Raw genomic sequence first — 18291 nt, forward strand, 5'->3', positions numbered from 1 at the left:
CTTAAAACCCAAGCATTCATAATGTAAATCGGCCAATCACATAGCTCAATTATCGAGGCCTTTGGTTCATAATCACCCTTTTCTCAATTAACTAAATTAACTAAGAAAGCAACTTTAAACAATTGGTTTTTGGATCCATAGAATTGATTTAAATGGAACTAAATATAATGAAAATCCAATTCTCATTAAAGAGACAAAACAATTTTTGTTCTCATTCTATTTGGGCCATTTTGCAAATACACAAACTTTTGGGCCATAATACAAATACACAAAAGTATCAAAACTTTATTTAATTGCACAAAAGCCCCCCACTAGAGGGGTGGCCGGCCATTCATAGATATATTGAGTTTTTTGATACAATAAAATTTTGTAAGTGGATTTTGGTGGGTGAGATTAAAGATAGTGGGGTTGGTTTGAAAAGAAAATATACCTTTGATATAATTAAAACCATTTAATCATTTCTTACCAACAAACATCATCCATTAACTAATATTCAAAAATATATTTTTGACATAATCATCACCCATCAACTAATAATCAAAACTTTATGTAAAACATAAAACTTTTGAATCAAAACTTCAAAACTTTTTGTTCTTGATAAGAACTTCAAGAAATATGAAGAACATACATGAAAACTCATAATAGCACCATGGATGTTTTCTTCCATCAAAACTCAAATTTTCACAACTCAAAAGAGGGTTATTATCCTAGGGTACTTAGGGGTTCCAAAAAGCACTTTAAAACCATTTTAACAAGCCTAACATGAACCCAAAAAATCACCCTTTGGATTTGGCCGAAATTCCCAAAACACTTGGCACCAACTTTTAGTTCCATTATTCATGCTTTAATGAAATACATCTACAACATTTGAGATGCTAAATTTTCAAGTAAAATTTATATTCAAAGCAAGAACAAAGCTTGTAACATTTACAACACTTAAATCACAAAATATGAAAAATCACAAAACCCAAAAGGATCCACCATAAACTAGGCCTAGGCTCTGATACCACTTGAAGGAAAAATTTTGTCCTAGCTAAGAACATGTAAGAACATTTGAATACATATGCAAACTAATAACTCTTTAAAGTAGGCATGCATTCAAAAACAATTCATAAAACCCATGACTTTCAAAGCCTAGTATATGGTGAACCATAAGACTCTTTAACAAAATTAAAGAGAATAAGAATTTAGAGATTCTTTACCCTTGAAGCTCATCCTTGATTACACAAGGGATTCACCCAAGTGGAGGGCCTTCAAGTCACCTCCTTGCTCCTTGAATCTTCCTTGTGATTTCCTCCCTTTTAGTGCTCCTTTTCTTCTTTGAGGATTTGAGGATTTGTTCTCCAAAACACCAAAAGTTTGGTGTCTCTAAGTCTCCACACCAAAGATATTGTTTGAAGATGAAATGGATGACTTAGGGAAGAAAGATTGCTAGATGTTCCTCCCCTAAGGTGAAAATGAGAGAATAGGTTTCACCCAAATTCAATTAGAAACCCCTTAAGGTGAAATGGCTATAAAGATGTATTTATACCACCTCACAATGGAGTGGCAAACTTGCAATTAAGCCAAGTTCACTACCCTTAAGGTTATGGCCGGCCATTAGTTGTTATTGGGCTTAATTGCCCATTTTGTTTTAGTTGTCATACAATCTTAAACATAATGGGCCTTGTGGGCCAAAACGTTTTTGTGCCCCGAAGCCCAAAACTAACTTAAACGCCCAATACGAACGTTTCGTATAATTAATTAACTATTTAATTAATCTTGACCATTCTTCAATTAAACCATTTAATTGCTTATCCATTTCATATAATTTCTTCACTTATATCTTTACTCGGTGTACGATCCATTAGGTTCCAATTAGCGAGGTAGTGGGCGATGTTACTCATAACGATCGATTGTGAATTGAAACCACATTTCAATTCTCCCTTAAATTAGTGTTTGCTAATCTTTAGGGCTTCCACAAACCATGGGTGACGCCTAGCAGCATGTCATGGTTACCCAAGCTAAGTAGAAGTGGTTGGAGAACCTATCCAGTTACAACTACAATGCAATACGGTCCTTCTCTAATACAATACTCTTAATCACATTGTTTGAGTGATAGTTTGTTTCATGTCTACTATCCAATGTGATACTTCTTTATATGATTCAATCGAATAAGATTTGGAACATCTTCCTTAGTCATATTCATATGCTTTGGCCAAAGACTCTCGAATCATATCTTAGAGTATTCTCCTTCCATCATGGAAGGTTAGAGATCCCTTGTTGTACATTCATATGCCTACATGACTAGATAGCTTGACCCCAACAATGCCGTGGACACTCCAATGGAATGCCGTTGACATAATCAAAGATCAAGGACCTAACCATTAGACATCAATGATGCCTCAGGTCAAAGGACTACTTTGCATATTGCAACTATTGAGTTCTTACATGACATGTATGTTCGAACTCTTGTTTGATCGTAGTTCAGTGTACTCGATTACTCTTTCGAGCACCTATGTGTTTGCCTTAGTGTCCAACACCAAATGACTTGAGACTAGTTCATACTCACGCTTGAGTCGACATAACACATACTAACCTTAGCGGATTGTCAATGCCCAATTGGCAATCCTATGGCTAGGAACGTTTTAGGAATGAACATAAGAGAAAGGTCTCGTTAATTTAACTAACTTAAATCACTTGTCTCTTAGATCAAATACATTCCTTGGATTCCCTTATTGCTTAAACACAAGATACTATAAATAGTGATTAACAATAAGCTTTGCCCTTCTATTAAACATATAAAAGTTTAACACAATAAGTATTCCAAAAAGCTATTACATCAAATGAGTGGCTTTGTGGGCATACTTCCAACACAATGGTGGGTGAGGAACACGACGAGGAGAAGCGTGAGGAGACTCATGAGCCACTTGGTGTGCTTGAAGGAACGCGAGGGGCAAGAATGTCGGCGATTTCCCATCACAATCATTCCTTTGTCCATGGAACCACCAGAGGAGCATCACTTTGCACTGTAAAAAACAATAGATCAAATTAGAAACAATGCTATGAATAAGAAAATTAAGCCGGAAAAATCAGATGGGAAATGATTCCAATGATCTCAAGAAGAATCATTGATCCAAAGAGGTGAAATAACCAAAATTTAAATCTTTTCTTTTCTTCCAAAAATATTCAAAATTTTCTTCAAATCAACGAGATTGAGGATTTTGGATTATGCGTTTTAAGATTTGGCAAAAAGTGGTAGAAAAAAGAGAAGGGAGGGAAAGAATGGGACGGAGAAAAAGATAGGTGTTTCGAGAGAGAGAGAGAAAGAGTGTGAAGAGTTTTTTTATTTTATTTTAATTTTTAATTAATAAAACATTAACATATGGATTGAATGATATAATATGATAGTTTGTTAACCATTCAACTTCCTAGTCTCATACTGCATCAAACGCTTCACTAAGTCAATCCAGCTTAGTCTATTGTAAGTTAGTCTAATTTAATCCCTACAACTTAGTTCAGTCTGAAATAATCCAGTGCAACAAACGCACCCTAAATGTGTTCATATGATGAACTTCAAAAGGAAAACTGAATTCCTACAAACCCAAGATGACTATTGTACCATAGTTTGGTCTCATTTTATATGGATATGGAAAAACATGTAAAAAGAAAGACTTGTTTTTGTATAACAAGGCACCTCACCTTCTCATTTGAGGGAAAACTCGTCTTCCCACCTCTTCCTTGTTCATTTCCTAGGTGTAAAAGCCAAATTAGGGTAAATGGGGTCAAAGATGAATCCAGAGATCTATGTAGATGAGGGGATCCTCAAACAACATCCTTAAACAATAAAGTCACAAATTAAAAAGCTTAAGAATTATTAAACAAAACACATATATTAATCTATAAGGTTTTTTTATACAACATTATTATAATAACCATCTATGTGTTTTTATGTTTTGATAGTGTTAGATGACAACGTTATTACCAATACCATCAAATATCTCTATTGTAATAAATATAACCATGTTATCATTCATCTATTGATTTACAATTTTACAATTGATCTTCATAAATTTCATGATCAAAAATGCTCTTTCAACAATAGAAGTAGCACATGAAAAGTTAACGTTAATGTCACAAACAACTGAGAGAGGTTTTTTATTTTTTATTTTTATTTTTTATATTTTTTTATTTTTTTTAATTTATCCCAAAAAAATGAGCAGGGACATCTACCCCCTCTGAGCCCAAGATGGCTCCGTTCATGAATTGGGTGGAATTGGTTGAAATTGGACGGAAATGAGGAACATTGGCTCCGTCCAAACATGATTTTCGTGCTACGTGACTCACATGGCGATCATGTGAATACTTTTTGAGGCAATTCAGATGAATTTTGGTTTAAGCCCAGAGATATGGTGTAAATTGCTTATTTTATTTTATATATACATACATACATATACATACATATATATATACATATATATATATAACAAAAAATAGTTAAGAAGGAAAGAATAGTTTTGTATAAATAAAATATTTCTCACACCTAGCTCTTACTCTAATTGTATATTTTTAAATGTAAGAAGTTTCAGTTTCTAATATCCTTTTTATATTGTAATTTTTCTCTCACTTTACATTCAAATGTTCTTGTTATTAGGAAGGTTTTAAAAGATGCTAGGCGATAATGGGATGGCGAACTGGGATCTAGCACCTAGTCAGCTAGGTGGGGCTTATGTGGACTAGATGAATTTAAGTAAACTTATTATGTACCGTATAAATAAGTGCTTGTTTATACTGAAAGAATACAAAATGGTATTGAGATACATAAATTGAAAAATAGAGTAACAATAGATTACAAAGTTTTAAAACATATGAGCAACCAGATTATAATGAGTGTTATTCCAAATATTCAACAAGTTTCTGACAATTTATTAAAAAAATGCGAGATGAAAGTTATATTTTTTATGTCTAAGTGAGAGTCGTGACCTAAGCGGGTTCTAGGCATGCGGCTAAGTAGATCTAGACTTCATTTCTTAATTTTCAAACGCTTAGGATGAATCAAGACGGAGCTTCGGAGGTACTAGGCGGAAATTTTAGAACAGTAGTTATAAGAATCTGTTTAATCTTCACAACGTCTACATACTATTAGTGCTTTGAGTGAGACCTAACATTGTAACCGGAGCGCTTATATTAACTATAAATATGATATAAAGATAGAAAAGCTCATCTCATCTCATGTCTCAACATTTTGGAGGCCTTGCCTTGCACACAGATAATTGGATATGAAGATTGAGACCAGTAGGATTCGTGATGACACCTAAGCCATGGCCAGTGATCACCACTCTTTCTTTACCCACACCAATGCTTTCTCCTTTCTTCTTATCATTTCTTCGACCCAGGTAAATGCCATTCTTCTTCAACTCAATCACAGAAATGCCACTTCCTTTCCTTGTATATATAACAATGTTTGGAAATTTTCAATCATATAAAAAACTTTGGATTTGAACATTTGATGTATTTTAAGGGTTATTGTGACCCTTCAATGCACGTTTAGAATCTTAAGGCACTTTTTGTGGTTTTTAATTCTTCTTCTAATGATCTACACATGATCACTTAGTACTATGACCAAGTGATATTTCTTTTCACTTGTAAGTGAAAAGTTTTAGGTTCGATTCTCGTCAAATGCGAGTTTGAACCACATTGTTGCTAGCTCATTGTGAAACTAAATATACTCTATCATGTAGATAATATCGTTTGTTAAAAAAAAAAAAATTTACAAATGAAAATTGTTTATGTGTTGTATGAGCAACCCAAATAGTCTAGGATAAGCATATTAAAAATGGTAATCGAACACGAATTATATCAGCAATGATTGTTTCATAATTGTAACATTATGCTAGTGGGGTATCATAATTGTAATAGGAATTATAATTTTTAACCAAAACAGTAGTGAATATTCCAGCTGATTGTTTTAATAATTTTCTCATACCATCTCCAAATGAGATGCTCTAGAGATGCTCTCATTTGTGTGATTGTTTTAATAATTGAGAGATTATATTCACACTTTAAATTCTTTCTCCACATTCTTTTAATTTTTTAATATTTTTCTATCAAGTGATGCGTAGACTATCAAAAATATTAAAAAAAATAAAATAAAAAGGTGTAAGGAAAGTAATTTGGGGGGTGTGAACATAGTCTATATTAATAATTTTGGTAGACTCTGCAACATGTTCTCGCTACATTAAAACTTGATGCATCCGACGATACTTCTTCGTTGCGGCATGTGGCGAACAACGCTTGCCATGTGCATGCAATTCTCCACACAAAACTCACTTATACTCGAAAGAAGGCAAACAAGGTTGCAGCTGGCAAGGCTGGGATTGTCTTTAGAAGAACAAGTGATTTATTGAGGTGTATTCAATTGGAATTTTGAGGGATTTTAATTATTTTAGTGAATTTATGAGTATTCAATCAGGATTTTAAATAGCTCTCTGAAATTTAAAGTGTATTCAATTAACATTTTGAGTTAGTTTATTAAAATCCTTACAAATCCGGATGAGTTCAATTAGAATTTTAAAAAAGTCTATAACATTCCAGTTGTATTCAATTAGAAACTGATTTTAAAGAATTTGAAAAAGTTGAGGAATTTGAGAGAATTGAAGAGATTTCATAGTTTATTTTAAGTATCCACAAATCCAATCTCTTTCCATGAGATTTCAAGGGAATGAATCAAAATTTTACATGAAATCTCGACCAACCAATTTAAATTATATAAAAATCCATGAATTTATAAATTCATTAAAATCTCTCAAATTTCCAATTGAATAAAGCGCCTTTAGTTTGAGGAACCCTTTATGTAATCACGGATCTCATTTTTTAAGATATTACAACTTTGTAACTTGTTAGTGCTGGAAGTTTTTTTTTTTTCCCCTTCGACCGGGTTGAAATTTCCGGTAAGGTTGTTATCGAAGCCCATTTAAATGGACCCTATCCTCTAATATGCATGTATTCTTTTTGTCGTATTAATGCATATTGTACTTTTAAAGAAAAAAACATGGATTAATTACAGACACATCAATATTTCTTTCATACGATAAATCTAATGTAGAATACTTAATAAACAATAAACCTAATATAAAAGATTCAATGGATCTAATATAAACATTTACGAAGAGATGAAGAGATATGGAGGAGTGAGACAAATCTCCTTTTACTGTACGTTTTTTTTTTTTTTTTTTTTTTTTCAATTTCCATGGCCAAAATTGTGAACTTGTTCTAAGTGCTCATTGACCATCCCAGACCCAGACAAAAAACCAGTCAAATCAGCAAACCTCCTATTAACTCTCACACAGTGCCAGAATCGTAAATAACAACCAACTGCAGGGCATTGCTAATCCAAATTTTAGCAACCATTTTAGATTATGGTATATAAGGGCCCCATCTTTGTCCCATCCATCACCTGCGCACTGTTTTTTTTCCAATCTTTCCTCCTCTGTCCTTAGTTAGCTTCCATCACTCTCACTCTCAGAGATTGCACTGAGGAAGAACAGGCACTCACTCTTTTAGATCTGAAAAACCCACAAACGCCAGAAATCCCTTACCATTAAGGACGACCTGGTAAGCATTTTCTCTGCTACTTCCTCTCAGCTTTTCTGTATGTGTCTTGGGTTTTTGGGTGTTTGTTCAAGTTGAGGGATCTGATGTGTTTGGGTTCTTGATTGAATGTGGGGGTTAATGGGTTTTGGTTGGTAATGCATTTTTTTCTGGGGGTAATTTCTTGGTGGGTTTTTTGTTTACTGTAGTGAATTTGGGTGATTTTGTTTGTGGGGTTTGTATTTGGGATTGGGTTTGATAAGTTTTGTTCTTGATGATTGGTTGCTGGTTATGAACTTGGAATCTTGGATTTAGTGATTTGATTTGGTTAATTAAGTGGGATTTAGTGTAATGTACTACCAAGATTAGTGCTTTGTTTTTGGTGATGAGAAAATGGGAGGAAAAGAAGTTTCCTGTCTTGATTATTGTATTCTTTGTTGAGGTTTTTAAGATTTGGAATCTTTAGTTTTCTTTCTTGACACTCCAAATTCAAAGGAAGAAAACTAATGATATGGTTCAATTGTTTATGGTTCTTTGACTTGGACTTGGATTGTAGTTTTGTTTAGTCCGTAACATAATGTGAGTAGCGTGATCTGTGTTTGGAACTTCAATTTTCACCAAAATTTAATTCTTATGGGTTCAAGGTATTCGTCGTTGATAGATGTGATTTCCAGAACCCAGAAGAAATATAGAGGGTTATCTTTGTACTAATGTTTAGAGAAACTGTGTTTTGGTTTTTAATACCCAACTGAGGTTCTTTCATGCTTGTGATCGTTTTTATGCTACTGTCCTTTTGCAGATTAGCTAGCATCTTATATGACTGAAGCCAAAGTATTTGTGCATTATTTGTCTGGTCAAGTTCTCTCTTGCTGTTTTCGAAAAAGCATAGAATGCCTTTTGAAATTTTTGATGATGCAGTTTAGGCTAAGCAAAAATGGCTGTCGCGGATGCTCAAAGTCCTCGTGTTGGAGAAACCACTTGCGGTTCTTTGCTGCAGAAACTGCAGGTAATTTATATTTTTACCTTTGGTTGTTTGTCTTTTTCTTCCCCACGGCTTCTTTGTATGTACTTTGAAGATTAGCTATTGAACGAATCCATGATTTTATTTAGGAAATTTGGAATGAAGTTGGCGAGAGTGATGAAGAACGAGACAAAATGCTTCTTCAGTTAGAGCAAGAGTGCCTTGATGTATACAAGAGGAAGGTCGAGCTGGCAGCTAAGTCAAGGGCACAGCTTCTTCAGGCATTGTCTGATTCCAGACTTGAACTTTCCAGTCTTCTATCAGCTCTTGGAGAAAAAAGTTTTACTGGAGTTGTGAGTACTTGCATACATCTTCCTCATATGTACTGATGATTTGTTATTGCTACATTAAAGCATGTTAATAGTACTATCAAAGATATGGTAAGTAATAGTGAACTGTTAATTTGATTACAGCCTGAGAAGACTTCAGGGACAATCAAGGAACAGCTTGGGGCTATAGCGCCTCTACTGGAACAGCTGTGGGAACAGAAAGAGGAGAGAGTGAAGGAGTTTACTGATGTTCAGTCTCAAATTCAAAAGATTTGTGGAGAAATTGCTGGGAACTCGAATCTCAGCGAGAGTCCTGCGGTTGATGAGTCTGATCTATCCCTGAAGAAATTAGATGAATTTCAATCCCAACTTCACGATCTTCAAAAGGAAAAGGTAAAAATATCTTGTCCTTGTGAACATGACAAGTGCACTATCACAGTAGTCTACAGTTCATGTGGAATACTATGATAATGTTAATTGCTCATTTGATCTGGCAGAGTGAAAGATTGCACAAGGTGCTTGAATTCGTGAGCACAGTGCACGATCTTTGTGCTGTACTTGGACTGGACTTCTTGAGTACTGTTACAGAGGTTCATCCTAGCTTAAATGACTCAACTGGTGTGCATACCAAAAGCATTAGCAATGATACTCTATCTAGGCTGGCAAAGACTGTCTTAGCACTAAAAGAAGATAAGAAGCAGAGGCTGCATAAGGTATTCTTTTTCCTTTTTTATCCATTTATTGTGCTTTTACAAACAATTATTGTGTTTACCAAAAAAAAAAAAACAATGATTGTTGGATCTTTGAATTAAAATTGACTTGTGTCTTCGCTCTGAAGCTTCAAGAGTCAGCAACTCAGCTCATTGATCTGTGGAATCTGATGGATACCCCTGACGAGGAAAGGAGATTATTTGAACATGTAACCTGTAACATATCAGCTTCAGTAGATGAAGTGACTGTTCCTGGGTCTCTTGCGCTGGATCTGATTGAACAGGTATATGAAGCATATTGATGTTCAATGGTTAGTCAAACAATGTATCATGGTTTACTCATTTCTTCGATTTTTTTTCAGACTGAGGTCGAAGTTGACCGGCTCGATCAGCTGAAGTCAAGCAGGATGAAAGAAATTGCGTTCAAGAAGCAAGCAGAGCTAGAGGAGATATTTGCTCGAGCTCATGTAGAAATAGATACAGAAGCTGCCAGAGAAAAGATTATGGAACTCATTGATTCGGGGAATGTTGAACCTACTGAATTACTGGCTGACATGGATGATCAGATAGCGAAAGCAAAGGATGAAGCTCTAAGCAGAAGGGATATACTGGACAAGGTTGAGAAATGGATGTCAGCCTGTGAGGAAGAGAGTTGGCTTGAGGACTACAATCGCGTAAGTAAACCCTCTCTCAAAATATATCTGCTTACGTGTGCATGTGTATTAGGGAGTGGGGATTTTAGGAATTCATATACCCTTCGCCTTTCTTGTCCGCTCCCCATCATTGGAGGTTGAACTACCTAGACCTTTCCCTTAGTAAAGAGACTGGTATTACCGTACTACTAGAGCTGGTGGAATCAGAGATTTTATACCTGTGATGCTTGTTCTTTGTAATTACAGTAGATGGTAGACATGCTTGAATTAATTATTGCCACTTAATAGTTCCAAGAATGAAGCTACTTGGTAAAAAGGGCCTGGCCAGTGCCTGCGGAGAGTCCTAACATTTTAACCACCTACCAAACTATATTTAAGCATACAGGAAAATGTGATCATTTCATGGCTGGACTTCGGTAAAAAGGGCCTTGGGGGGAGGTTGGGCGTATGTGTGTTCTTGGCTTGGAGTCTTGCCTTTTCAGGGTGGTTAGTGTAGTCACTTAATCATTAAACCAATAACTGGCTGAGGAGAATCTACTTTGCATCTATGCAGCCCACTTGAATTTTGCTGATTCTTTATACTTGAACCGTTTGAAGTGTTTCATTCTAACCAACATTTTCTTGCTCAAACAGGATGAAAACAGGTATAATGCGAGTAGAGGTGCGCACCTAAACCTCAAGCGTGCAGAGAAAGCACGTATTCTGGTTAACAAAATTCCAGGTATGTGTAGAATCAAGGGATAACACAATTATTATGATTGTACCTTGCAGATGCAGAACTGACAAAAAGTGTGGCTCATAAGTATATGGAAGTGTTGTGTGGCCTGTAATATTGTTATTGATAAAAGAAAATTAAACAGTGCATTGTTGCCAATTAGCACCCTTTGATTACCCATTACCTCCAAATTCTTATTATTTCATTTTCTTGGCAATGCAGCTCTTGTAGACACGTTGGTAGCCAAAACACGTGGGTGGGAGGAAGAGCGTGGCATATCATTTACTTATGATGGTGTTCCTCTCCTTGCTATGCTGGATGAGTATGCCATGCTGAGGCAAGAAAGAGAAGAAGAAAAGCGGAGGATGAGGGTACGTTTTACTTGAATAGATAATCAAATGCTCATTGATGATTATATGAGGTGATTACATTTTCACTGATCATTGTACGAGTTCTGATATGTGCCTGAGTATGAAACCAGTTACGTTTTATTTGACCCAAGTCCTAATCTGACATTACTGTAGTGTGTATGGTTTTGGTTATTACATAGCAGTCTGACTTTATTGTCATCATGTATCAAATGGGATTATGTCCGATGGATTTTGCAGGATCAGAAGAAGTACCAAGAGCTACAACATACAGAACAAGAAACCATATTTGGTTCAAAGCCTAGCCCTGCTCGACCAGTTGGCACAAAGAAGGTAGTAGGTCCTCGTGCAAATGGTGGCCCCAATGGAACTCCTGGCAGACGGCTTTCACTTAATGCTCATCAAAATGGAAGCAGGTCTGTAGTGAAAGATGGGAAGAGAGATCTTAGGCCCGTCGCTCCTATGAACTACGTTGAAATGGCAAAAGAGGATGCTGCCTCCCACATTTCTGGCACTGACACGGTTCCGGCTTCACCGTAATTAATAAGGGAGAGTACTGTAGGTTACACAGCTCTGTTGAAGTTTAGTGTTTTTACTTGTTACTGCAGTAGGGATATAATGTATGAAACAGTGAGGGTAAATTGGAGAGTGAACTGTGACGTCTGTACCTGTGCATGTTATGTTTTGGCATTCGGAGCTTTCTAAATACGTGTTGCTTTCTTTGTTCTTCAAGTTTTGATCTATATTGTAGCAAGCAAGCATGACGGTGCCTGTGCCGGTAATTATTCTGTGTTGGAAATAAAATCCTGCATCTGCATTCTCGCCACTTTTATTGTTTTGCTTTGCATAACTGGTACACCATATCAAAAGTCTAATTTGAATTTCCTGTCTTGGTTGCAACGAACTTGGTAATCTATGCTGCTCATTCGTATACTAATACTAGTAAGAAAACTTTAAAGTTATAGGGAATTGATTTGAACAAACTCTTTTCCCAGACACCCCTTTTTATATATGTTCATTGGATTGAATAAATTAAACGGACACAATTGACATGACTAACCAAAGATATGTAGGAGGATAAATGTGTGTATCTTTTTCCAAACTATAATGATGGGTACGAAATTCCTTCCTAGATTTTCTTTCTTGAGATGCGAAGCATGCTGAGGTTAACGTTGCTTTAGCTTACGCCCCCTCATGTTTGGCTACACTCGAGCTAAATACATGGACAACACAAATCATGTGACGAAAATCACTGATAGTCATTAGGTTTCATACATGGACAAACCTTATATGATACTATGAATAAAGTTCAAGATTTACCCCAAAAGAATAAGGCAAGAAGAGAAGTAGTGCGTTTTATATAAGCTCATTCAAAATCACAATCTAAGCAGAATTTTGTTGTACTTCATTGTTGAAGATTCAATGGACCCAGGAAGAAAACCTTATACAGGTTTTGTTATACTACTGTGTTTCGTAGCTAGGATACAAAAATAAGCTAAAATTAAAAAAAAAAAAAAATATATATATATATATATATATATATATATATATATAAATGATAGATCTTTCATTTTCACCATTCTAAGGGGCTTATGTAAATTATTAGGGTCCCAATTAATAAGTTTAGCTTTGAGATTTAGAACTATTTTCTAAATTGGCATTAACTTTATGTTATCTTATGGGTTTGTAAACTAACAATTTTGTCTGCTAAGGATGCCTTTGTGTTTATCTTCAAAATAAGCCAGTTAATAAAATTAGTCCTCGTGGAAGAGGTGGATGATCCAAGAGTTTCTAAAATTTATTTTAAAACAAATTGGGTGAAGATATTTTTTTGGTTCCCTGGTGATCACCATCTAGTGCTACATATCTATTGCTTATTACAAATTGGAGCATTTTTTTACAAGATATTTTAAATAATTTTATTTAGCGTAAATGAGAGAAATCCCAAACAAGGAAAAAGATACATAGTTTTTTTTATTTTATTTTTTTATCTACAATAATGGAGGGTGGTCAAACCTTACAATTGACTATTAATAATGTAGTTCAAATTTGCATTTAAACATAATCAAACATAAAACCTCTCACTCACAAATGAAAACAACAGTTTAAGAGAAAATCTTGTCCGAAAAAAAATCAAGGTTCTAAAAGACGCTAGGTGCTAGTCAGACGGAGGGTTAGGGCTAGACGGCTAGGCGGATTTAAATAAACTATTGTATTTGTGTAAATAAATGTCTGTTTATACTTAAAAATATATATAATTTTAGCATAAACTAGAAAATAGAATGACATATATATTATGAAGTATTGGAATATAATGAAAATATGGGGAGCAAACATATAATATGTGTTTATTTAAGTGTTCAATAAGCTCTTACAATTTATTGGAAACAATAAAATGCAAAAGGAAAAGTATCTATTTTCTATCTAAGTGAGTTGCAACCTAGGCAGGTGTTTAGGTGGGTCTGGGCGGGCGCCTCAATAGGTCTAGGTGTCCTTTCTTATTTTTCAAATGCTTAAGCATTTATTAGGATGGTGACCAATCGCCTAGCACTTAGGCGGTAATTTTTAAAATAATGAAAAAAACTCAATAAGAGAAACCCCGAACAAGGAAAAAGAGAACCCCATGACCACCAGTTAGATTCCACTAACTCTATATAATTTTACGGAAAGTCATCATAAATACAGGACTATATTGGCATATTGCTCATAACTAACTAATTGATATAATCCACATTGCTCTTTAAGGGTTGGTTTCGGATTGTGGTGCTTTTATTAAAAAAAAAAGAAGAGCTTATTAAAAAAATCTAGAACATTAAATGTATTTGGTTAAAAAAAAAAAAAGGTGTTTTTTAAAAAAAACTATTGTCAATGAAAGTAGAAAATAGAGAAAAGCAGAAGCAGAGTCTACTATGCTTCTAAAAAAAGTGCCCTTTTTTTTTTTGTGTGTTTTGTTTTGTTTTTTTTTTAAAGTATAGTAATCAATGCTCATTTAATAAAATTTTCAAATGCCAAGTATACTCCAACATGTTTTATAATATAGGTTTAACTTCGCTGTTGAAAGAATCAACAACCCTTCCTATTGAGAGCCTATCACAGCGCGACATGTGTCTGAGTTGTGATTAAAAAAATCACAACTTGGACACATGTCCAGTCGTGATTGGTTCTCAGCATTAGAGGCGGCTGATTCTTCAGCAGCCAAGTCTTGTTCTTATAATATTACAATATTTGCCCTTACATTATTGTCTTTGACAATTATTATATCATACTAAATATTATATCATTTTTAGTCATTTAACATATTCAAAGTAAATTGTCACAACCCGTCCCGGAATTTTAATTCCGAGGACGTGAAGTTATGAAAATGCCCTTAAACGGGACTAAGGGGCGTAAAATATGTTATAACTTGATGATTTGGGGAGTGGGTAGGACCCCACATCCCTCAAATCTCTCCCCCATTTCTGCATCTTGTCTCTCTCTCTCTCCTCCCTCACAAATCTCTCATTCTCTGTCAGTTCTCTCTCTCTCCTTCGAACTCACACAGACCACCCACAAAACCACCCTAAAACTATACCAACGAAAGATCTAAGACCACCATCGTACTCCTGAGGACCACACGAACACGATGGTACCAATTTCAGGTGAGTTTCACTTCGGAAAACATGGATTTCAATTTCACTGTACGTGTGCACTGTTCATGCACATGTAAAACTTGATGTTTTTGGGATTTTGAAGCTTGTAGGAAGCTTGGTGAGGTCCTAAGGAAGCTCGGAGTGCTTCGTTTGAAGGAATTGGACGTCGGGATCACGAACTGTAAGTTTGGCCGGAGCTTTCGGGGCTTTTTCCGGCGAATCCATGCCGAGTTAGGGGTTAAGGAAGGTATGGATGTGTTCGTCTCGTCAATACCTTCATTTTGATATAAAGAACGTCGAAAATGGTTAAGAAATGAAGAAGTTATGACACTTTGAAATTTACCCAGAAATTCCGGCAAAACACCCACCTCCGGCGAAACCAGTCCAGCGACGTGAGGAAGAAGACGCGCGCATGGGCAGCGCGTAGACAGGGCGCGTGAGGGTGCGTGAGAGCTCCAAATTGAGTTCTAAAAATTGTCACGTGTTCGTGACGTCGTGTAGATCACCGTGGTATATTCACATACCCAAATTGAGCAACGTATGAGAAAGTTATTGACGAATGTTTGGTGTATGTGCGTTAAATAACGTCAATTTGGTTACTTTTTGTATAGGTGAAAATTATACAGAAGAAGAATGTAACCAATCTAGGGGAGGCTCAGGGATCTACGAGACGTCGATGTGATCTGTGAGTGGGCAGTTTTGTTTTCCATATATATATACTTGACGTATTTCCCAGAAAACGTATTTTAAAAGAAATACGAATTAAATATCCTGTCATATATGCATCGTATTTTAATATGTGCATTACCATAATTATGCATACTGTTGCATGGTGCTGAGGAGGCCCAGGTAAGCTACATTTGATATACGTATGAAATACATTTTATATACGTATGAAATACATTTGATATACGTATGAAATACGTTTGGAATACGATTGAAATACTATGGAAATACAAATGAATTATGATTATGATATGTTTGAAATATAATTGAGATATAATTGAGATACGATTGAGATATTATGCTGATAACGATCATGAGATATGATTGAGATATGAAGAATCATATGATAGAGATGTGATAGAGAGCTCATAACCTGCACCCCCAGTATGAGTGCTCCCGCCCTGAGCAGGGCACAGCCTTCACGTGATGTTCACCTCCCCGCACCTTATGCTCAGCTTGGATCCAAGCTAGGTGCACAGCCTGTCGTACAGACCACATTAGGTGGTTCCGACTCGTAGGTGACCCGCGATTATTCGCCCAGCTTCACGTGATCGTAGCACTAAAGCATACACAGCCTGTCGTACAGACCACTTTAGGTGGTTCCGACTCGTGGGCAGGTTCAGTTGTTTAGTTATTGTGAATGAGATTTGAGCTATATATGCAGCCGTACAGGTCACGTTAGGTGACTCCGGCTGCCAGATTATATGTTATTGATATGAGTTATGCCTGAGTACTTACATTTTATTATGAGATTCCGATGTGGCATATCTTGAGCATAGTTGGCATACCTTTGAGCTTGATTGACATATTTATACATACGTATATATGCTTATTTTCTGGGAAAGTATACAAGTTTTACGGAGAAGGGTTACAAAGTTTTTGAGAAGTGTTTGGATTTGGAAAAGATTTGTTTTACTGACCCACTCAATTTTGGTTTTGCGCCCCTCCAGGTTCAAGAATTGCAAAGGTGTGGTGACTACGAGGAATTTCAACGGTGTTCTGACAGAATGGATCAAATGAGGACTCACCTTCGGGTGTTTCATCTTAGAAGTTGTATATTTTTAAAGCTTCCGAACTGTGTAAATGGTTACGTCACTCTCACGTGACGGCCAACATGCCCTCCTTCGGAACGGGGTGTGTCATAAATTATATAAAAGTTTACCAAACACTCATACACTGTTTTATTTTTTATTTTATTTTTTTATTAAAAGCACTTTTACAAAAAAAAGGTTTACCAAACACTTAACAACTTTATTTTACAGCTGTTTATTCTCACAGCACATCAGAAGCAATTTATTTAAAAAAAAGTATAGCAATACCAAACTACCCTAACTTTACCTGTCTAGTCTAGGAGATAATGTTTGAACTCCCACATCGAAGATTTAACAAACAAATTACAACTAATATACAAATGGTTTTAGGATAAAATGTCACACCTCTTAGGCAACATGTGTTTAGTTAGGGATAGTATTGGTGTTGGACCATTCGACCCATCTCTCTGAAACTTTAATGTGATATCAATGTAGGTTTGTTTGGACTCAAAAACTGGGTCTGTACTCTTTTCGGACCCCATTATTGCCTAATATTCACATGTGGAGGTATGTTGGAAACTCCATTTCCAGATGTGGAAGTTCTCTTCACATGTGGTCTACTAAAGATATGGTCCCACATGTAGAGGTATGTTGGAAATCCCACATTGGAGATTTGATCAAACAAATTACAATTTATATACAAATGGTTCTATTTTTAATTGCATCAGAACTTTTTAGGATAAAACTTCACACTTCTTAAATTACACGTGGTTAAGTTGGAGACAATATCTGGTGGAACACTCGGCCCATCTGAAACTTTTAACAAATATGTTGATAAGAATTAAGTTACCTTGCCAAGAAATTTCGAAATAATTTTTCGGAGAATCCAAGGAATCCAAAGCATAAAAAAATATACAAAGCATATTTCCTATATATAAATGCTGTATTCCATTTCCATCTATAAGCACTATTTTGTGACTCCTAATTGGAGAATAAAATAAAGAAGTGGGTGTCAATTATTACTATTGCTTTGCCCAGTTTCCAAGCCCTGAGAGATTGCCATTGCGTAAGGTAAAGGAATAACATGTGAGCTTCATCAGTTATTGAGTTTTTGAAGCCAAAATGCTTCTGGGGAGGAAAGAAGAACATGCGGGAAAAATTAGAGCAGTCCGATAACGAGCAGACTAAGACGAAGAAGCAGCGGCAGCAGCAGCAGATGACAGTGGTTAAGAAGAAGAAGCTCACTTTGGAAGAGTGGTTCTTAGCATCATCGCTGTGCCGAAACGACGATATTGATAATAGGGTTAGTAACAACAGTGAAAAGGAATACTATGGTTCTGGAGGGAATTGGGTTTATCCATCTTTAGGTGGAGAGGATTCAGATGATGTGACCTCCACTTATAGGAACAGTTTTTCTTTGCAGAAGCTGTTGACTGATGAAAGTGGAAGAAGTGATGTCTATGATCCTTGCTTGTGCCGAAAAGAAAGTAGTGGAAAGGTAAAGAAAAGGGCCAGCTTTAAACTACAAGAAGAGGCTGATATATTCATTTTCTGTTCACCGGATCATCAAGGTGATGTTCAAGAGGAAAGTAGAATTTAG

The 18291-nt window shown here is 35.7% G+C and overlaps 2 protein-coding genes across 2 annotated transcripts; both read left to right on the forward strand.

Annotated features, from left to right (window-relative positions):
- Nucleotides 1–8469: 8469 nt before the first annotated feature.
- LOC103927000 (65-kDa microtubule-associated protein 1) lies at nt 8470–12131 on the forward strand. Its single transcript, XM_048564222.1, has 9 exons — nt 8470–8575; nt 8680–8883; nt 9004–9252; nt 9357–9572; nt 9698–9853; nt 9932–10243; nt 10856–10943; nt 11160–11308; nt 11546–12131. The coding sequence occupies exons 1-9, from the start codon at nt 8504–8506 to the stop codon at nt 11843–11845; spliced, it is 1746 nt and encodes a 581-aa protein (XP_048420179.1). The 5' UTR covers nt 8470–8503; the 3' UTR covers nt 11846–12131.
- A 5526-nt stretch (nt 12132–17657) lies between these two features.
- On the forward strand, nt 17658–18291 carry LOC125468413. The gene is made up of 2 exons (XM_048564102.1): nt 17658–17994; nt 18115–18291. The coding sequence occupies exons 1-2, from the start codon at nt 17839–17841 to the stop codon at nt 18289–18291; spliced, it is 333 nt and encodes a 110-aa protein (XP_048420059.1). The 5' UTR covers nt 17658–17838.

The sequence above is a fragment of a genome, unplaced genomic scaffold (genome assembly GCF_019419815.1).
Source record: "Pyrus x bretschneideri cultivar Hongxiangsu unplaced genomic scaffold, Pyrus_bretschneideri_v1 Contig38, whole genome shotgun sequence".
In the NCBI taxonomy this organism is placed as follows: Eukaryota; Viridiplantae; Streptophyta; class Magnoliopsida; order Rosales; family Rosaceae; genus Pyrus; species Pyrus x bretschneideri.